The sequence below is a fragment of the Anabas testudineus genome, chromosome 16 (genome assembly GCF_900324465.2).
Source record: "Anabas testudineus chromosome 16, fAnaTes1.2, whole genome shotgun sequence".
NCBI lineage: Eukaryota > Metazoa > Chordata > Actinopteri > Anabantiformes > Anabantidae > Anabas > Anabas testudineus.
The window spans coordinates 12,823,959-12,846,260 of NC_046625.1; the positions used below are offsets into that span (position 1 = coordinate 12,823,959).

Consider the following 22,302-nt stretch of genomic DNA (forward strand, 5'->3'; position numbering starts at 1 on the left):
TTGGTGTGGTATTTTTAAATGCATCAATGCTGCTCCAATCCCCGCGCCTCGCCTGACCTATTTTTAGCCAGGGCTGGCCATTGTTCTATTTCTGTCACCTGTGGGCCACGCAGTTGTTGATTCACATGCAAATGAAGCTTGTTCCCTCCCTGGCTTGCATTACTGCTTCAGCGAGGTGCTCAGCACACAGTATACGGCTTTCCTAGCAACTCAGCTTTACATTTTTCTCAGTCTCTGCTCACAGGAGAGGAAAAGCCACAGACTGGAGAGAAATAGGAAAAGAAGCACATAAGAAAAAAAAAAAAAAAAAGGCTGGACTTGCCATCTTCTCCTAACAGTGTGTTAGTGTTTGAACCAGACTGAGGCAGGGCACCGAGAGAGTGGCAGCCCTGCAGAGAGACTGTGCAGTTTGTGTTATTGCTCTACAGTGAGAGGGGTTTCTCGAGGAGGAGGCAGAGGAAGGGAGAGAGTTGCCTGTTGTCGCGGTCTCTCCCCTGAGTGGCTGAGGGGTGGCTCTTGGTGACAGGAAACGCAAAGCTTGCGATGAGACCCGAGCGCTGAGTGGAGTATGCTGCAGACGATTTACGAGGGCGAGTCAAGTTTCTCCACAACAGAAGGGTGCGTTGGACACCAGCAGCTCCCCAACCACAGCAAGATGCACAATGTGAACAACTCAGGTGATCACACAGCCCGGTGTTTTTACATCTCTTGAGGACTCTCGTCATTTGTCTACTTTTTTTTTTTTCTCTCCTCTGCTCTTTGCATTCTAGCCTCTGTATTTCTCTCTGCCACTGAATCTGTACTAAATTCTCTGCTATCCTAGATCCTCTGTGCCTCCCTCGCACACATTCACTCTCTCCCTCTGTCTCTCTTTCACTACTCTTTGCGCTCAGTCGGTCTCTCATTCTGTGTGAAAAGCGAACTCAAAACTTCTCACCACAGCAACGTGGTAGGATTAGGCACTTCTTCCTGAATCAAGGTATTTACTTCAATGATTACATATGCTGCTTTATAATTTGTGTCCCTCGGTGGGACTGTTATTGTAATCTGTTTTAAACATATCTTAAAAGTGCTGCTTATCCTATTATATCAAGCATGCATAGAGTGTTGTTTTTCTACTAGAGGAAGGAACTGTGTTATTACTATTCACATACTCTACTTGCATGAAATGAGTCACTGTGAACGTGAAAGGGATGTTGTGTTTTGTGAGCTTCCATGTCAGCGTGCACTTTTCAAGGAACAGGAAAAACTGTGACAAAAATACTGAGGGGGGGACAACTGAAAGGTTTTTCTCAGGATATTTACCTCAGACACTGACTGTTCTATTTTTGACCTGAGAATTGAATTGAAGAGTACATGGCTGACATCAGTATGAGTAACGTCTATTCACTGTATTGACTCAAGATGAGTCACACCTGATTTGCTTAGATTTGTTTCAGCTTGTGGCTATTGACAAAATGTGAAAATTGATTTCTGGAAATGAGTTCATAGTTGAGCGATTGTGAAGAAATTGTCATGTGGTTTCAAGGTTGACACTGAGTCATGTGTGTTTTTAATTTACTAAAAAACATACTCTGACCTTTGAGTTGGGTATTTCTTGTTATAAAATTGGTTTTCTGTAATTACCAAACAGCATGAGGCAGCAACACATTGTCTTGTATTTTAGGATAGTTCTTAAATGTGCATTTAAGTTTTGTACAGTGACTGTGAACTTCGTATATTTAGCTTGCAAGATAAGGCAACAACTCTAACATCAAATAAATACAGCCTTGAGTTCGACTCTAGGCAGCCAAACATCCAGAGGCAGTAGGCCAAACGTGAGGAGATTTAAGGAGGATGACAGGAAGATGACACATTCCATCTCTGTCAATAGAGCAGGTTATTTGACCACAAGGGCAGAGCTTTCTTCCTCTGTCTTAGTTGCCTCTAAGCCAAACAACAGCTATACAGAGTGCCTGGATTCAGGCTCCTTGCTTATTCTGTGGGTCAGCTATTCTTAGGTGAGTTATTTTCAGATTATGGCATTAGCCTGCTAAGATTAGGCGTCTGTGCGTTATCATTCCATCTCAGCATGCTCCTGATATAACAGTGGATGAGAACAGATATTTATAGAGAAATCTTCCACTTGGCTGTTTAATTTGTGCCTTCCACTTTATTGTAAATCACATGACACTTGACTTACATTATCTATATAAAAATGCCTCTCCAGGATGCCGCGTATGAGTTTACGCAATATCATTAGTGTTGTCAAGTGTTGTTTGTAGAGCAGGCACATTCCCTTTAAGGCAGGCCCATGGGTGGGCTAATTATTTACTGTTTAACAATTTATTTTTTGGTGATTATTTTTAGTTAAGTTCTTCTTTTTGTGTCAGAAATATCAAAGTTTTGATAAAAATGGCTCTCCAACAAGGGGACGCCAATTAGTTCTCATTTATGCAAAATATCATGTAAAATATCATACAAGCGCCCCTCAGTATGGACCTTTCAGACAATAACAATGCTGCACCTTTCAAGTCCTCTTTGTCTGCATCCTGTATCTATTCAGGTTGCCACTGTGTGTATCTCGCTGTTGAAGAGACAAAGCAAAAATAGCATAATGTGCTGTTTCAGTATTCCTTTGTCCATTATAAGAATGAGTAAATAAGTATAAGTCAACAAGTAATATATAAGTAAGTATGAGTCTTTTTGTATATTTTTCACTGTATCTTAGGATGTTTTTTGTAGAAAAGCACAGTTGCTGTGGCTAAAGGTGGCAAGGCATCGTCGGCAAGGAATTTTATTGACTGGAAGTTCTGGTACCAGCATTGCCCACAGGAAATTTGTATAATGATGAAAAAGTATGGACAGGGGAACATGCTTATTTTGACTTAGAGTTTTCTGTGTTTTCCTTCTTTATTTGTTATATGTTGTGTTTGTTATTTGACATGATGGCAGGACAGGCGACGACTGGGTGGTTGAGCTCAGTTCTCTTTGTTAGCAGATAGCCTGCAAGCTACAGCTCTGGCTCAGCTACAAGGACGAGCCTGACTCTTAAAAATAAAGACCTGTTTCCTGCTTTAGACATGCCAGCTGCTCAAAATAACAAGGCACTTAATAAGAGATCCAGCACCACATTGCAGTCCCAAGCATCAGCTTATTTTTACCCTCAAACATCTTCTGTATCTCTGGTTCTATTTATACTGTCTCATACAGTTATACTGGGAATTTAGATCAGCAACCATCTCTATTGCACTCTAAATGCTCGCACCATACATGTTTAAAGTGTAAACAGAGTGTGCATTTATGTTTATTGACTAAATTTTCTAATCAGTAATAAAGTATCATACAAATCTCTAAAAAACTAATGTTCTATACTAATATGTCTCACTGGAACACAGATGAAGCAGTGGAAATCCCAATACTAAAGGTGAACTTCCCTTTAAATTGTGGTGCTGTTTTGTGTCGTGTTTCTGAAAAGCATATCTATATTGTATTCAGTCTCACACGAGCCAGCATCATGATATATGTTGATAATACATTGTTTTATGTATCAGTATATGTATCAGACTGCTCACATGTTATAGTAATGACACTGATGTTGTGTGTCTATTCTCTCTGTGGGGTGGGAAACCTGCTAATGTGGCCTGAGGCAAAAAAAGACAGCCATCCAACATCTCAAATTAAAGCTGTGATTGTCAGTCTAACCACCACCAAAGCTAATGAGAGGCAGATCTGTTATAGAAATAAACACTTTGGGGACACTGGCGGTGCAACGCTGCAGTGAGAGTGCGGTCACAGGCCATGAGTCACCCTATCCCCCTTGACAGGCCCTCCATTGGGAGGAATTTGGGCATGGGACAGGGTGCTTGCTGCCCCTGTGTGCTAAAAACAAATTTGCGACCTGTCATTCATAAATCTTTTGTATACCACTTTGCACCAATCGCGAGGCACCTTACTTTTACACAGAATAAAGTGTTCATATCTAGCGTCACGATCACCAATGGCACTTTAGGGCCACTGAACTAGAAGTTGAAGACTCGTCTTTGTGAGGGATCATTTCAAAAGTGACCTGAAAGTTACATAAATGCAACACTGCGCTTTTATTTTTGCCCTTGTTAAATTAAGCAAGCGGTCTCACAACTGTGTCAGTCTTTCGCACATTGTCTATATTAAGACTGTGCTCAGAAAAGCATTTATATTTAGCCCTAGTTACTGGTGGTTCCGTATTCTCCTCTGTCTGAGTATTTTCTTAATACAGAAACAGTATATTTCAGTTTCATGCAGCTTCAATGTGCATTTGACGTAAATATGTCAACTGAAAATTTGCGGTAGTAGATATGACTGCTATTTTGTTGATGAGTATAGTGCATAGACAGAGGCATATTTCACCATTTTTCCTATGTGCTAATCAGCACAGAGCAAATGCCAATCATGAGCAAATGAGTCGTAAATTATACATTAAGCAGAGGCTTCAGTGGAGCTCAAATAGTACCTATCTACCTTTAGGGACTTCGTTTCATCCAAGACTATTCTTGCCAACACAGTGGACGGAGAGTAGACAGGAATAGAACAGGCACATGAGGCTGTTTGTGGTTTCCTCAAGGGCTATTTCATACAGCCTTGGTCATCAAAGGTGACTTAAGTCTTCCTCCTCCCCCTCTACATTCTCATCTTGCTAAACCACTGTCTGAGATTTTATGATGGGGGCTCTGCTTGATGTGCTGATCAAAGTGGAGATCCTTAATGTCAGTCACAGTGAGGGTACAGAATGAAATATGAGATTAATTAGATATCATAGAGGTGAATTCTTCCAGGGAGCAGGTGTTTTCTGTGGTGCTATATTTAGGTCCATTAGGCAATAGTAGCACTGAGACTACCGGACTCTCTGAGACCTAGTGGTTCACAGGTTCACGACTGCCTGCTACAAAGAGTCCTTTGTCAAGTGCTTACAAGCTAAGATTAATATTCCCTGTCAGAAGAGAAGGGTCTGATCTACAGGTGCCTGTTCTCTGCGCCTGACAAGCCGTCGCCCTCCTTTGTCATTTGATTGGAGTTGTTTTTAGAACATAGAAAAATTACAGCACGGGAGTTCCCTCTAGCTGTCTTCACTCTTTGAACATGTTTTAAAACTTATCACTTAGCCACTGAATCTCTAGTGTGTGTGTGTGTGTGTGTGTGTGTGTGTGTGTGTGTGTGTTAGAGGGTTTTGTAATGCTTCCTCTCTGTGTCTCTCTGCTGGGGACTCCTTTCTTATATAAGAACTGAAAAGCTGATATAATAGTCAACATGTCACATTGCCACTGTAGGCAGGAGATGACATGCAGTGAGACTCAGTATCTGCAGGATGGGGAGACATAATTACGTCGCCAGCGTTGCCATGGCAGCAGCAAGTTAGGGTGGTGGATACTAGGGTGTGGGGGTTGTCACAGACCAGGATTGCGCCACTTGCTTTTATGTTTCTATTTATAATCATCACCACCGCATACACATGGAATGGTGGCAATAAAAAACAGGCTACATGACAAAACAAATGGGCGCCAGTGAGCTTCACAGCATCAGTGAACAGGAGGCCACTGCTTTTTAATTGATGGCTACTGTAGACTGGCACTGCTCCTTTTGAAAGGTTTACTTTCCTTTTTATCTGCATTTTATTACAGTGCTTGTGGATATATCCATGACAAGACTAATTCAGAAGGATATACTGTACGTCAACATACTGTACCATGTGTAATATGTCACTTTTCTTTCACGCTTCCAAAGAACAGGTGGGAACATTGCCTGTATTTGTAATCTCCAATGTGACCCTCGAAAAGATTAGGGCAGTGAAGATACTCAATAAAACTCTGAGTCGCAACTAGAATTTTAAGTAGGTTTGAATATTTCTCTGCTCTCAGAATGGAGGAGACATTATACAGTCTGGACAATGTGTACACTTCTTGAATATCACATCATGATAAGCATAGCGTATTTTTTATTTCCAAGAATTTGACATTTATATGTGGTCACAGGTCAAATATACTGCAGGCCTAAATATCTTATTCTGTATATGATCTCTAAAAATGCTCTGACGCTAGCAGAGACACTTAGTATTTAAAAGTTTGGGTTAAAACAGAAACATTAAGCAGTTAAAAAAATATTGTACAATCACTAAACCTGCTGTCTTTCTGTAAAAGAAAAATAAAGTAGCACTGTCTCCTATGTTCTTTACTGGCAATTGATTTTTATCTGTGGGAGAGGTTTTGTATAGAGCTTAAGGTGTGCTCTCTTATTGTTGTGACCGACAGTTACTTATAATGTAGATAGTTGTTAAAGACAAACGCAAGTTCTACCAGTGCTGACATTGGATCTTGCAGTCTTGCAAAGAGATGGAAAGATTAGAGGAACAACACAATTCACAAGCACATATGGGTTCACAAACTACTTACTATTAAATCAGTAATGTTAAGAAGGGATATCTGCATGGTGTTTTCTTAGAGATGCAGAGAAGTCCTCAGTTATTTAACAGTGGGAAGATAAGATTTATGTAAATACTTAAACTTCAACATTTTGTGGCAGATGTCCATGGAGTCTTTTTTTAAAGCTGCTCCCAGTAGACTTGCTGACGTATGATCGTCGTGATCCCATGTTTGTTTACAGGAATTATTATAATTGAAGGTTTCTGGAGATCACTGGAGATCTCTTTTCTGGGTCTTGTCATTTTTTCCCCTCAATATTTATTTTATTCCTTTTTAAAACTTCATGTCACCTCATTTATAATGCAAATATTTCTGTTTTGTTCTGCAGGAATATACAGATACACTATGCACATTAAACAATTGTTGGTTTATTGGTGTTTATAAAGGTAAAGACACAATTATGCACTGACAAATATGTTTTAATCTCCCTGCTTTTCTCTCTGTGGGCAATAGTGGACATTAAGCCAGACGTGACATTGGCTGTGGAGCCTTTATCTCCATTGGACCTACGTACAGATCTGAGGATGCTGGGCCCAGGCTCAGATCCAGGATTGTGGGAAAGGCAGCTGCAACAAGAGCTGCTCCTCATTCAGAAGCAGCAGCAGATCCAGAAGCAGCTACTAATCAGCGAGTTCCAGAAGCAGCATGAGAAGTTGACCCGTCAGCACCAGGCTCAGCTCCAGGAGCACCTCAAGGTCAGCACTGCACTGAACAGTTGGAGGACAGCACAGCAGTGTACACAGTGGCACAGCACCACGGTGTACAAAACAGCAGAACACAACACAGCATGGCATAGTGCAGATCAGTAGAAAACATTATAGCTCAGGACAACATTACAGAGTGCAGAGAAGAAGAAGCAACTCAGCACAGCAGGGCAGGGTGTTGAGCAATACGCATCAGCACAGTGTGAGGTTTGTTTTTACAGACAAGTGCAGAATAGTCCACCACAGAATAACAGAAACTACAAAAGTTCACTGAAACCACTGTTGTTTTAAAATATATATTTATCAGTGTGCTCGCTTCATGCTGACTTAAAGCCTGTGTGTTTCTCAGCTCCAGCAGGAGCTTCAGGCCATGAAGCAGCAGCAGGAACTTGCAGAGAAGGAGCGTCGTCTGGAGCAGCAACAGCAGCAGCAGCAGCAGAACCAGCTGGAGAAGGAGCAGGAGAGGCATCGGCGAGAGCAGCATGTTTCCAGTGTTAGCCTCAGGGGCAAAGAGCGGTCCCGAGAGAGTAAGAGATCAACACCGCCATTATCACCATCTTTCTAGCATCAACAGTGGAAATAGTGATTCTTAGAGCCCTAGGCAAAAGCGAGCATGAGGCCCTGAAGTCACAACCCGCATCTTTTTCATCAATTTTCAGAATGCATTAACTCAAATTGCCTAAATGTAAAATGTGCATTTAACAACTGAACACAAATGCTTCGTTGTAGTTCTTTGCTCCACTAACTGACTGAAGATACTTGGATATGCTATGTAGTATTGGGTCTAACAGGAAAGAAGTCTAGTAGCCATTAGTCAGCTACCTAATGAACTCACCTGGATGACTAACAATCTTATCACAGCTATAGAACTTGTGCTACAAGATCAACAGTAATATTGACAGAGTTAACTGCAAAGGTTTATTTAGGATGAAAGGCAAACAAGGTAAAATATACTACTACTAGTATACTAATATATTTCATACTATGATTATGCTATACGACAAAATGTTCTGTGCAAATGCAGACATCTCTAAAGCAATGCGTATAACAGACCTACTACATGAATAGAAGACATATCACTCTCAGCTCGACCACATTTGGCAGTGTAGCATTAAGGTGGGTCTGCTCTGATGTCTTGTCTGTGGAGATAAGATTTCTCAATATTAGGTCTAATTAACAACCCAATGCTGATTACAAAGCTGATATGTATTTTATTTATCAGATAAAGAGAAATATCTAATAATATTAGAATGATTATGACTTAATGAGGACATTCAACCGATGACATAAGGCTGGCCAGTGACATTTAAGCTTAGACTTAAGCAGAAAATGACATAGCAATCAATAGCATGATGAAAATAACTTCAGATATAGTATTTCATTTCTGTTTTTACCTGATAGCTAGTAATAGACAAGATTTATGACTTAGTCAGGTCAGGTAATTTGAAACTGTGCCCTGCAACTGTAACCCTCCAATGGGAAAGAACATCTCTGCAGCATAATTTAAACAACTTGATAATGTATGTAGTGCCTCCACTAGGGGGAGATCTTCCTACATAAATTGTGTGTGCTCTGGAAGATAAAGTCAATCAGAAGATTTTATCGAACAAAAACCTGATGCAGGACAGTTTTGTGTTCTGCAGTAGGTTAAATGTGATATTGAAAAAAAGTCCAGTAGAGATAAATTTTGCTTTGTAGTATTATCTAGCCAGGGATATATCATGAGTCATAGCCCTAGGGTGACCCCAATCCCTTTGGTTTTGTCTTTTGGTCTCACAGGTGCAGTGGCCAGTACTGAGGTGAAGCAGAAACTCCAAGAGTTTCTGTTGAGTAAATCAGCCAAGGACCCTGGCAGTAATGGAACCAATCATTCTTTCATCCATCACCCAAAACTCTGGTACACGTAAGTTGTCTTTATTATTTTAGAATGGGATAGAAAACCATATATGATCTTTCATTTATTATGCCAGTATTCTCTTATAATGTTATGTGTTTTTGCAACATTAGGTCCTCTCACCACACTTCACTGGACCAAAGCTCTCCACCTCTGGGCGGTACATCCCCTACATGCCAGTATACCCTCCCATCACCCATAGAGAGCAAGGACGACTTCCCCTTAAGGAAGACAGGTTTGTTAAATTTTATACACATACACATTCATAATGCATCTACACATATATCTATATCTATCTATCTATATATGTATATACTGTACATGCACGCATACGTCTGTATAGACACACACACCACAGCAAGATAAAAAGATAATACTGAGTAAAAGTATTTTTCCATTTGCTGTTCTTGGGTTATTATTGCAGTGAGTGTCTTTTTGACCCTTGGCAATCAAGAGGTTGGTTTACCCATTGAGGATTTCCTGAGGTTGCCGATGACTTGCTAATAACATCAATTAGGCTTGTTATGACACTTGTCCCACTCCTTATTCCTCCAGGACTGAAAACTCCTGGACTCACAAAACCTTTGTTGACTTATTAAGAAAAGTAACTTAAACCTTTCATATTCTAAAACATATCAGCTCAACACAGGCAACAGCCCCAAAAACAGTAGTAGCATGTTTTCACTCCACAGGTTTAAACTTTAATTGCTCTAATTTGTTACTATTATTTAAAGGATACCACATTTGTCCCTATGTTACAAAAATAAACCTAGACCCATTTGAGCTGCTTAGTGGTAAATTAAAACGAATTAATTTGTCCTGAGTTATGGACTTAAAAATCTATTTTGAAAAGACACAGGTTCCCACCAAAAAGCAGCTCAGGTTTGTTGGTTTAAAGTTTGAGGAACTCTCCGGGGATGGTTGTGTAAATAAGAATAATTCCTGCCTCTCATGGTTTGTAAGTGCTCACTAAGCTAAAAACTTCATAATTTTGCAGTGAGGTCACCAAATTACATTATGCTCTTTTTCCTTCTGTGTCTCCTTTAATTACATTGGAAAATAATTATACTTGTTGAGTTGTTTAACTACAGGCCTGTCATGTTGTGTGTATACGTAATTTAGAGATCAGGCAAAGGAATTATGTCTTGTAAAATTACTGAATGACAAGAGTAAATATTAGAAAGGCGGATTGAAACTTTGAGCGTTTTGATTCGTTGTAATATCGTAGAATGTCTCTTTGAAATATACATTTACATGTCTGAGGCATACCTTTAGACCTACAACGTAAGGAGTTGCCTCGCAAATGTAATAACCAGATGAAAACAGTTTTCTGAACAAACACAGTTTGTTTATCGGAGCATTGTTTGCCTTTCACTGCGAACACAAACTGGCAGCTTTAAACAAATACCTATAAGGAAAATTCTGTCTCTCTGCTGCTCAAACATGACATTTTCATCATTTCATTCATTGTTAAACCTGGCCTGACTCTCTTGCACTGATAAAACAATTTCTTGCTTCCTGAATCTATATGTGGTCATTTCCTGCTCAGTCCTTCCTCCCCCACTTCCTGTCTGTCTTCATTAAATCCCTCTGAGAGCTTGGCACGCGAGGGAGACATACAAAGGTAGTGTTGTTTCCTGAGCCCCTGGCTGTCACTGATAGCTGATTGGCAGGTGTTGCCACATTAGAACTGGCACAGGCAGGATGCACCTCAACAGGACTGTTTGTTTAAGCAAAGGCAGCTCTTTCAAAACAAAGTGGAGATGGCTTGAATGCTCCGCATTAGAGTCCCTGCTGCTTCGTTTGGCCAGAGGGCAAAGAATCATCTTTTTTTGGTTGCATTTGAGGTTTGGATTGAACAAACAAAAGTCAAAGTTTTAGTCCCACTCAAAGTAACTTTTTGTCAGTGAAGAGAAATGTTAAATGTTAGGTGCACTATTTAGTATGTACAGGTAGAGGATCTTATACAGTAGTAACACCTGAAGATGTACTGTGCAACATGAACTGTTCAGTAAATTAGTACCAAAATGCTCCACTGAAGGAACAATCAGTGCTCTGATCTGTACTATTAGGTGTCCTATTAATAGTTACATTATCCACCACAACACAGGATAGATGTGATACCATTGGCTTTATTTCTGTCACCCTAGAAGTAGTTGAAAGAGTTCACGTGATTAACTTGTTTACTTGGAATATAGGCTCTTTCTTTCCTATCCTGCGACTAGAATAAACTGGACCGAGGGCATGCGATAGTCTGTGGCAAGAATAGTTGCAGCTTAGCAGTAAGAAGTGCAACAGCCTGGTCTTGACCCATTTACCAAATGTGTGCATTCAGCAGGTGTGGGAAAGACTTTCAAACATTATTCTGATAAAACCATACAACACAAAGTAAAAGAAAGTAAAGTTTATGTGGAAACTACATATGTTATATCAGAAATACTAAAGAAAGAACTGGACTTGCTTATGTGACGGTATGGAAAATGGAAACTTTAAGGGACTGCAACTTTTTAAGTTTAAATGTTTATGTTGTAATGTTAAAGGAACATTAACCAGTAACTCAATTCATGAATTTCTACATTAGTTTAAACAATATTGTCAGAAAAAATGCATAGCAGGCCGACTTATGTACAGAACTCAGAGCTCAGCTTTCCACAAAGCCATCTGTCTGTGTGTGGGATCTAATGGACGCAGACACTTACAGTGACAGCAGAGTTAAAATTCTGAGTAAGAGGAGATAGCATAACACATTCACTTGCAAAGTCACTAGCCCTGCAGCAAGCCTTTCAAATGTAATGAGGTGAGTGATTTATGATCGTGATATATTGCAGGCATTACTGTATGTTTTCGTTAACCGTGACGCTGGTGCAGAAATTGCCCAGGTGTTCAGTGTACGTATATGCCGTGCTGCTGCCATCATTGTCTCCTGTTGCACTGTGCACCGGGGCATTTGTTTTCCATGGAGACCAGTGAGAAAGTGTTTGTTCCCGTGCTGCTGTCTGGCGTTCCCGTGGCGACCAATTGGGATGCGAAGCTTGGTGGCAGCAGTGTGTAAAAATAGAAAGCAATCAAGGCAGCAGGGCGTGAAGCAGATTCATACGACTCCCAACAGCGTTTTCTCTCCATTTATCTCCCCTGCCTCCTTTCTTCCTCCCTCGCTCTCTTTCATTCTACCTCACACCCACAGGATTAGAGGTCTGTGCCACGTATTAGGGAAGAGGGTTTTGCTGCTTTTGACAAAAGCCAGAAATAGCAGCATCTGGCCCACTCTTCTCGCTGTGCCCCCATCAGCTCCCTCTCTCCTCCTCCCTGCAGTGCTCCCACATCAGAGCCCCACTTTTCTATGTATAGTTTGATGGTGTACACATTGCAAAAGACTCATTTAATTATTGATTGGTGCTAAATAATTGAAACAGGTTGGCTATTGTGTAACAGAAGGTTTACATAACTTCAATACAGATTTGTGCTCTGGCTTTCAGTCAAAAGACCAGCTTATCTATTCTTCTTGTTTGTTTGCTATGAGAGTCCATGTCTGAGGGGTTGATGAGAAGTCCATATAAGACGTGTTGATATGATGAGTCACTGTCAATGTGATTCAGCAGATGAATACAAAAGCATTTTATATTCTTGATGCTTAAATTATTTTCAAGTCTTTGTTAAATTCGTTGCATTATGTTATTTTTACACATAGCCATTTTTGACTAGTGTACTACTTATATCAGAAGTTGGTAGGGCTGCAAATGTAACTGCTCTTATAAGTCTACTAATGATGCTGCATGCAACTTTAGCCAAAGGAGCAGTATCCTCCACAGAGAAGACGTTTGGAGGCCACGGTTGCATGGAGAGTTACTGTAGAAAGGTGTAATGAATAATGGGAATAAACCGGATGTTCTCCACTGAGCCATCCAAAGTGTACTCTCAGTGGCAGGGTGATAACGAGAGTCTCTAAGGCTGGAGACTGAACAATACTAGAAAAAGCATAAGGGAGAAGGTGGCATCACATAACAACAATGCACAGTACTGCTTGCATTACTCTGAACAACATAGAAACTCCTATCAGGCATCATCGCCAGAAAGGAATTGGTAGGAACACAGAGGAGAAAAGCACCAGCTCCTGCTCAATAAAACAGTCACATGAGACTCAACGATCTGACAGACCTGCCTGTGCACCCCCTGAATTGTCCCTGAATTGTCATCAAGAAAGCCTACAACTCAGTCCCTCACGCATGAATCCTGGAATGTTTTAAACTGTATTGTGGAAAAAACTCCTCTAACATGAGTCACTACTTTGTGCCAAAACAGAGGTCTGTTTAAGGACAGTCTTACGAATCTGGAAGATTTCTACGAGCCTCCAGAGAAAGTCACAGCCCTGGGAAAGAACGTATCCTAAAATACGTTCTCAATTAAAAATGATCACCACTTAAAGGAAACAAAGAACAGCACCTTAGCCCCTCTGTGTCTCTTGACCTCTGGTTTGGCAAAATAATGTGGATTAACCCAGAGTGTGAAGCAGCCTTTATTCATCATCTTTTCTGACAATGAATGTCCTCTGCATTTAACCCATCCTCTGGGATGGGGGACACACTTTAATCCTTAAACTTTTTAATTGATTGACTATGCTCTTTGGATTTTATTTTATTTATTTATTTTTGTTTTATTTTCCTTCCTCTTTGGATTGACAGTGAGAGAGGCAAAGAAAAAACACAGTGTGAAATGGTCCCCAGCCAGACTCGAACTAGTGATGTTGTAGTTGCACGAAAGAAAGTAGTCTTACTTTAGGCTTGACAGTCATCTGTTGTATCAAACAGTGTTAGTGTTGAATTACCAGTTAAATCTATCTTGGTTAAATTGCCAATTAAAATGGTTGAACTATCTAAAATGAAACAAAATATTCTTAAATCCATCATTAATTTCAGTCGAAAGGTTTGACAGCAGTACGTCTATTGTGAATTATAATAGGTCAGGTTTTCTGTCAACACCGATGGACTGGATTTGTAAGTCTGGATCAGTTCCGTCCAGGCCGTGTGTGTGTGTGTGTGTGTGTGCAACTCAGGAGTATGTTCAAGCTGTGTATTCGAGTATCTCTGTTTTGCATTAAGAACTGGGGGCGTGGGGAGACCCTGAAACATCTGCCATGTTTTTGTGTTAGTTTAACTGTTGCTACTGTATCAGACTGTGGTCACCAGGGCGGCAGGTAGCGGGCTATTTCACTTAGAGCCTGTGTGTTACTCAACCTAATTTAGTCCAGATGAGGTGGAAATGGGCCCAATCCTGACTCATTTAATTTATCTGAAACCTGCTCTGAATTTCTCTGAAACTGAAATTGTTACATGTTAAGTCAATGCTTATTTTTAACAGATTTATAGTTTTTTATTCCTCATTTAGTTTCCTCTTATTTTATGATATTTTTCTGTAATAATGTTGATTTCACTCAAGCTGCATAAAACTGGTTTTTGACCGTAAAAACTGTCACAGTCACACTCCTATAATTTATCATCATCTAATGGGGATTTTGTATTGGCAAATACACAGTTACTTACAGAACGAAATATGTGTACTCTATGTTTTAGCCTCTGAGCCTAACCTGAAGGTACGATCCAGACTGAAGCAGAAGGTAGCAGAGAGGAGGAGCAGCCCAATGTTAAAGAGAAGAGATGGAAACATAATGACTCCGTACAAGAAGAGGGCGCTGGAACTAATGGGTATGCTGTGTCAAATTTGTAATTATTTCTTGTTACATGTTACAACAGTATGTACAATGTATTATCTGGTGTTCTCTAAAAAGCAATAAATCCCTATATATATATTTTTATTACTGCAGAACAGTGTACAGTGCAGTATAATATGGTCAGTGTTATTTAATGCAGGAAAACCATTATAATCAGACATTATTACGTTAAACTGCTGAAAGAATGCAGCCAAGCTGTAAATATAAGCCTTTATATATGTGTGTTGTGTTTGGAGCCAGAATTAGCATACACGCTGTCTAACTCCTTGATGTTTCATAGACTGTACACCCACTAATAGTGCCCCCGGCTCCGGCCCCAGCTCTCCCATCGGGGCCTCTAGTGCCTTGGGGGCTGAGAATGGACCTTCGTCTCTGCCTACTACCACAAAAACTGAGGTATGTTCACCATCATGAGTACTGTGATTGATTTGCCCAAAAATAAAGCAAAAAGCTGTTGTGCAAGTGTTGTTGTGCATAGAAATCACGTGCATATCAGAACCATAATTTTATGTCTGTACACTAAATGCATGTGTGCCCTTTTGCTGGCAGCTATAAAAGCAGGCAGTTGTTTGCTTGCGTAAAGATGACACATTAGGCAGGAAAATAAACTGACTCTGTCGGTGTTAAAAATCTGAATATAAGTGGCACAAAAACAACAGTAAAAATTAAAATGAAGCAATTTTTACTAACTGACATTTTTTTTCCAGATGTGCTGGACAATCAGTTTTATATTTTGCCAATAAAAACATCTTTAGTTTGGCTGTAAGGTTGCTGTTGGCTTGTCATGGTCCTCTGTCACTGGCCTGGCTGCATGCCTGTCTGAGTTTTTTCCCAAGAAATTCCCAAGATTCATGACTGACCAGAACTTGTCCTTTTGGACCAGACTCACGAAGCGGACCGTTAGAGAGGGTGGCAGATATGACACATCTCTGAACAGTCTTAGCAGAACAGCTGTGTTTTCTTTAACAATCGCTGTTTACTCTCCCAGGGACCTTCAGTAACACAGAGAAGGAGAGATGCCCTGACATTAGTTTGAAGGTTTGGGCTCAGTGAGAGAGGCAAACTGTGGAGTTTAATTGATATCCCAGGCACTGGTAGCCAAAGACACCCACATGCTAACAACATAAACACCCAGGATTGCTATTGTATCAACCCAAGCTGGGACTCTCATGAAAGTCATTTGTGGACTGTGGGGCTGCCTGTGGACCTCATGCCTGTTGCAAAAGCAAACCGTGTTTGTGCACCGTTACATTAGGTATCTTTTTTCAGAGGGAACAGGTCCCTCGGGTCAAATATGGACCGGATATCCACATATAGGTCACTGAACACTGGTAGGGGTTGGAAGGATAAACATGGCTGTTCCAAAACCACATGCTGGTCCAGTGCTCTGCTGGGTACAGGAAGTATGCCCCAGTGCTGATGTTCTCTGAGAGAGTAGCCTCAGGGTGGGGACGAGGAATAAGAACATGCAGCAGGCCGATTGGGGACTGAAGAGCTGTGGGTGGAGCGGTAGATTTAGAGGTTTGCTGTGTTTTGTAATAATCTATCATGCTCACCAGTGCCATTCTGTGAAGCTCCAGGAAAATGTTACTGTCTGCCAATCCTGTCATAAAAACTCAAACCTTTCTTTTGCAGCGAGGAGGACTGTTCATCGTAGTGCATTAACATTTATGCCACTGCTCAAATTGTCCATTGTGGGGATTTTAAATCTGCTGTCTCCTCCTAAATCCCTCTGCCCTTTGCTTTGTCTTGTATGTTTGATGTAGAGATGGCCTTCACAACCAAGATTATTCCGACCTGAGGGCTCCATGTCCATGCTGAGCTTATACACATCTCCCTCCTTACCCAACATCTCCTTGGGGCTTTCAACTACATCCTCACCAATTAGTGTGAGTGTACATTTTGCTTCTATTCTAGATAATTGGTGTGTTTTAAACGAAGTCTTGCCTAATGCATCTTTTTAGTTGTTCAGTGACAATAAGCCTTCTTACTCGTAAACAAGTCTCTCTGTTGCCAAACCTGCCATCAGTGGCTGTCTCAGGTCTCTGTACGACCACAGGTTGCTGACCTGTGGCCCTTAGATGATTTTATCGCCCTTAGATAAATATTGTTCTGCAGTGCCTTGTGTCAGGCATACTCTTATCTTTCCCTACTACCTCATTTATCACAGCATTTAAAAAGTCCAAGTCCACTCAAGTGCAACTCCTGATAACACACTAATGATATATCATTGTTTGGGTCTCTGGCACATTCCACAGAGGACTGTTCATCAGCTGCAGTGACTTTAACTATTGATGGTCTCTGATTTCCACATTGTTTTATCACTGATTTATTTGAGCTCTGATCATTCACAAAAAAAAACAAAAAACAGTTTATCCATTATTGGCTATAATTCTTACTATTTATTATAAACGACTAACAACCCTAGTGCACTGTATGTGTGGTGTTATTCCAAAGAGAACCATTATTTAACCATCTTTTCTTTTCTCTTAGGCTGCCATTGGGTTGAAAGACAGATCAACAGAAATCAAGCACGGGCTGCCTGGGCATCTCCTGGGTCCTGTGCCCCTTCAGACAGGCCTGGAGTCTAAGGTGAGCCCCAGTCACCAGGCTCTCCTTCAACACCTCCTGCAGAAGGAGCAGATGAGACAGCAGAAGATCCTTTCCTCTGGTAAGTCTTCTTTTCTGAACTTTAGGCGTTATGTTACTTTATGTTTTCTCACTTCTTGTTATGTAGTAAATTGAGCTCATTTTCAATATGATGAATAGAATTTTTATTTATTTACTTATTTTTGTCAAGGCCAAGGCTCCATGTCATCCCAGCCACAGTCACCTCTAGTCATGAAGGATCGCCCCTCCAGCAGTCGGCCTAAACTACCAAAACACCGGCCCTTGAACCGGACCCAGTCAGCTCCACTGCCTCAGAACACACTGGCCCAACTTGTCATCCAGCAACAACATCAGCACTTCTTGGAGAAACAGAAACAGTACCAGCAGCAGGTCCATATAAATAAGGTATTGTGCTGATCATCAATATTCAAATCACAAGGGAGGATTTTGACTTTGAGATTGCTTTTCGCAGCATTCTCTGTTCTTCTTTAGGTCTCGTGAGGTCTTCTGTCACTGCAGGGAGTCTGATTTTAATCGTTTTAAGCACACAATTGCTGATCTATTTTTAGCCTTTTGTAAAAGCATCTGTGGTTACTCAAGTTCACTCAGCCAGGCTATGGTCTGCTCTTCCCTGGAATCCTGGTGTTATTTCTGCAAAGCAAAAAACTTCTGCCTGACTTCAAATAGGGAAGAAATGCTTCCCTTTGCACTAATTCTGTTATCATAACTTAAGGCATCAGTGCTGTTCACATGCTAACTCTGTGAAATTCAATTCAGCCAAGTTCAAATGAAGGAAAAAGTGCCCAGAATGCATTTTGTTCCTCTGTGGCAATATTTGTGTTTCTGTTAGCTGGCCGAGGTGACCTCGCACAGAGTGTAATTATTCTGGTGAGGGACGTGTGTGAGGTGGCCGACGCTGTGAAAGGCAGCATTGTGTGAGCTCACATACTGATGTGTCCCAACGCTGGGCCCTGAAAGAGCCATGGGAACCATAGAGCAACACTTACCTAGAAGTAATAAAAAGCATAAAGCAGTGCAAACGCTTATTGACTTGAACAGCACAGATGTATGACTCTGTACAGTTTCTGTTTGAATTCCACTGTAAGACTATTGCAGCAGTATTTAATATTAGCTGTAATCAGTGAAAAGTGGATTTGATTTGAAAGGAGAATAAATGCGACATCTTGCCTAGAAACATGTGAACAAGCCCTGCTGTGATCACTCAGGCCAGTGAGATCGCAAATAAAGCCTCTTTAAGTAGAGGTTATAAATGGCCACTAATCAGGGATGAGCCCAGAGTGTTTATTGAGAGGGATCTCAGAAACATTGCCCTAATTAATTTCCTAGCAGAGGCTCATCTATGGTTGTTTTTAAACGTCCTTCAGTGCCTGCAACAGTAGGGGGCACTAATGGAAATTTACAAGAGCTTAGAGATTTTAGGAATAGGTTTGAACAGTGTTTACTAATGCCAAGCTAATGAGACTAATGGTAGTGGAAAGGATATTTATACTAGGACCTACTTTCTGTAGACAGTAATGTTGTTGGTTACCAGCTGTCGAGTAGGCGCTTCTCTTTTGAGCCCTCTTGTGGTAGAATAATTGTATCATTTCGCCTTTACAGTAGTTGTAATTTAACAAAGCTGGAAGACACCGAAACATTACTCTGCACAGACTTTCTATTTCAGGCTAAATGTTAACATCCAGGTTTCTTCTAACAAATATTTATCAAGTATCTTGCACTGTTAGACACTCTTTAGCAAGCCTATACAAAACCACACTCCCTACACTCGTATCCTGCCTCAAGTGCTTGCAGAACAGAACCACAATTTACACGACCAAATACAAGAAGACACCATGTAGATTTATTTAATGTTTGTTAAAAAATAAAAAGACAGTAACAATGGCTAATCTGCTTTCATTTTAAACCTTCTTAAATGCGGTTTACCAATGCAACTGGCCAGAAATCATCAGTGCATTAGTTTGACATTTCCCTTTGTTATATTATTTATTTTTCTCTCTAAAAACTAAATCAATTCCATCTGCTACTCTCTGGATGAATTTACATGCTTATTGTTATTTATGAAACCTCAGTGATATTTTTAGCTTTGCAGTGACAAAAGTTTGATTGTTAAAGTTGTTTGGCTGCAGGATATCATTATTAATATGGAGCCAATATGTTTTCCAGCTGTTGTCCAAGTCCATTGAGCAGTTACGTCAGCCCAGCGCACACCTGCAGGAATCAGAGGAAGAGCAGGAAGAGCAGCAGCACAGAGAGCAGACAGAGAGCATGCAGGAGGACAGGCTGCCCCCTGCAGGAGTCATCCGGAAGCACACACTGAGCAGTAGCAGCAGCAGCGGCTCCAGCAGTGACCTACCTGACGCTCACTATGGGGTCATCAAGGTCAAGGAGGAGCCAGCTGATAGCATGGATGAGGCTCTGACCAGCCAGAGCTTAGAGTCAGAGCAGAGCACCTATCTGCACCAGGTCAAAGGGAGACTGGTGATAAGAGCCATGATCTGAGAAGGGACGAGGATGAGATCACACACTGGCAACATTCACAGATTAATAAGTCTCTCCAAACATGTGCATCTACACCCCTGCAATTTTCACTTAAACACACAGACATGCACACAAACACACATACACCCACACACACACACACACACACACACACACACACACACACACACACACGCACAGCTCTTGCACTCATACCACATATGACTCCTTTTCACTCAGCTGCAGCCTCGCTCATTCCACGCTCTAAGACTCTCTGTTTGTGATCTTTGTGTAGTGATCTCTGTAAAATATGTACGTTTCACTTTTGTGTAAATAATATGAAAATGATTTAGACCGTTCTTTTTAAGAGCTGCTTTGGTCGTCACAAATCCGCAGAACTGAGAAAAAGCCGTATGTACATATGCTGTGGTTTTAGCATCAAAGATGATTTCTAGAAGAGGGTTCGAACAGGTGTACAGCTTTCAAGAGCCATCGTATTGTGTACATTTTGCCATGAAATATTTGAATGCTCTTCTTTCCACTTTGGGCGTTGAGCATTATCATAAAGTCCAGACAATGTGTTGAAGAGTTTAAAACAGCACATACCCTTAGTTCTCAAAAATCTGTGATGATCTTCAATGTTAAGTGGTCTCAGAACTGAAATAATGAACATCTGTCTTAGAGAGAATGTAAACTTAAATCCTAACAGAGGACGCTCCCTTAGGGCAGACTTGTGCATTGGTAGTGATGTTGCCATTGGAATATGGTCTGCTGCTCATATTGCAATTTGAAGGATAAAGCACTAAATCCCTGCTTGGGTGTGCAGGCATCTCCCAACACACCCCAAGTCTCCATGTCTCTCTCTCTCGGAGCAGTCCCAGAGCCAGAGCCCTGTGTTAAGCCAAGCTCTCCTCCCTCTCTCCCTCTGGGTCCAAATCAAAGCTCGGGCCGGGTTCTTGCCCAGCTTTCAGCAGAGGAGTCAGACAGAGAGAAAGAGAGAGGGCCGGGCAGGAAATGCCTTCTAGAAGCCAGGAGTTCGAGTGATTCATGTGTGCAGGAATGTTGAGAGAGGAGGACCTAGGGTTGGAGTCCAAGGGGCCAGGCTTGAGAATTGATTTACTGTCAAGGAGAATTACAAAGTAAGTGGGGATATGGTTAAGGGAGTCCTTTTTAAGGGGAATCGCTTCCTTCGTATTCCCTAGTGGCATGCTTACCTCAACATGCAGGTTTGACGTTACTTCAATAAAATAAAAAAAACCCTGGTTGGGACCTTGCTTCTTCTTTTTTTTCTAGCCTGTTGTCCCCTGAAAGTGCCCATTGCAACATGTATAGTCCGTCTTAAAGTGATCAATCAAATGTATTGCATAGCTGTAAACCTTCCTGTTTCATTTGTACCATCGACTAAATGTAAAAAAAAAAAAAAAAACGCTAGTATGAGGTTCCGTGTTTGGATTCATGTGAAAATCAAAACTGTCTGTCTTATACTGTACATTCAGATTGTCCAGTTTCAATGTTTTTAGTGTAAGTAAACACAATCAGAACAATGTGAGTCCTGTTCTCTTGCTCCTTTGATTTGGTTGTAACGAGAACCCCTTTGCTGCCAGTGGGGGGGTGGGGTGGAGGAGGAGGTGTTGGGGGGTCCTGTGGTCTGTTCATAGCAATTTGCATTTTTTTCTCTCTTCTTTTTTTTGCCTTGTGTGATAAACCTTTCTTTTTTTTTAAATAAAGCTCATTTACGTCTGATGTTCTTGCATTTTCTAATAGGTATTAGGTATTTCCATCTCATTATGAGGTTGCTTGCTGCTTACTGAGGAAAGGAAATAAGGCTTTCAAAAAAGCCCTCAGAAGTTTCTGTTTTCCATTGTGCATTTTGCATTTTTTTTATTATATTTGTATGTAATTATTATATTAAAATGTACAATGAGCTGCCTAGATCATTAAGCCGCCTTGCTTTTCCCACACAGGTCCTATAACCCAACTCTTTACTTTCAGGAGACCTATGTAACCCTTTAAAGGGAGCTTAAGAGGCTTTCAAAAAAATTCTTTCATGTGCGCAGGCAAGGCTTCTTGTGGCAGTATTAGAGCAGTCAAGATAAGGTGAGCTGTGAGTGGGTGATATATGACTTGTGCGGATACTTTCAAACCAAGCTTAAGCAATTTCACAGCAAGCTTAGTTCATGGGACGGGCCTGATATGCTGTGCACGCAATGATGAGACTGGAAAAGTTCAGCCTCAGTCAGAATATCTTAAAATGCCAGTGCTGAGTTAGAAGGTCTTCACGTTTGCTCTTCAACACACGATGGTTCAAATAATAATTCAATATTATATAAAACAACACATTACACTGTCATGAAACTTTCATGAGAACTCCTATTTTCACATAGGTGTAGAATTACCTCACATTAGGAAGTGTTTTAGCTAAATTAGACACTGGCT

General features: G+C 40.9%; 1 protein-coding gene across 3 annotated transcripts; it reads left to right on the plus strand.

Annotated features, from left to right (window-relative positions):
* Positions 1-133: 133 nt before the first annotated feature.
* On the plus strand, positions 134-21,571 carry hdac9b (histone deacetylase 9b). 3 transcript variants are annotated; one of them, XM_026373194.1, is made up of 11 exons: positions 134-677; positions 6,888-7,129; positions 7,488-7,665; positions 8,918-9,041; positions 9,146-9,267; positions 14,600-14,731; positions 15,038-15,153; positions 16,524-16,646; positions 17,251-17,428; positions 17,558-17,772; positions 19,552-21,571. In XM_026373194.1, exons 1-11 carry the CDS (start codon positions 569-571, stop codon positions 19,885-19,887), a joined length of 1,875 nt encoding a protein of 624 aa, XP_026228979.1. In that variant the 5' UTR covers positions 134-568; the 3' UTR covers positions 19,888-21,571. The 3 variants fall into 3 exon arrangements, with proteins under 3 accessions (XP_026228979.1, XP_026228978.1, XP_026228980.1); XM_026373193.1 differs by having other exon boundaries at positions 135-677; positions 8,909-9,041; XM_026373195.1 differs by lacking the exon at positions 134-677 and adding an exon at positions 851-979.
* Positions 21,572-22,302: the final 731 nt, after the last annotated feature.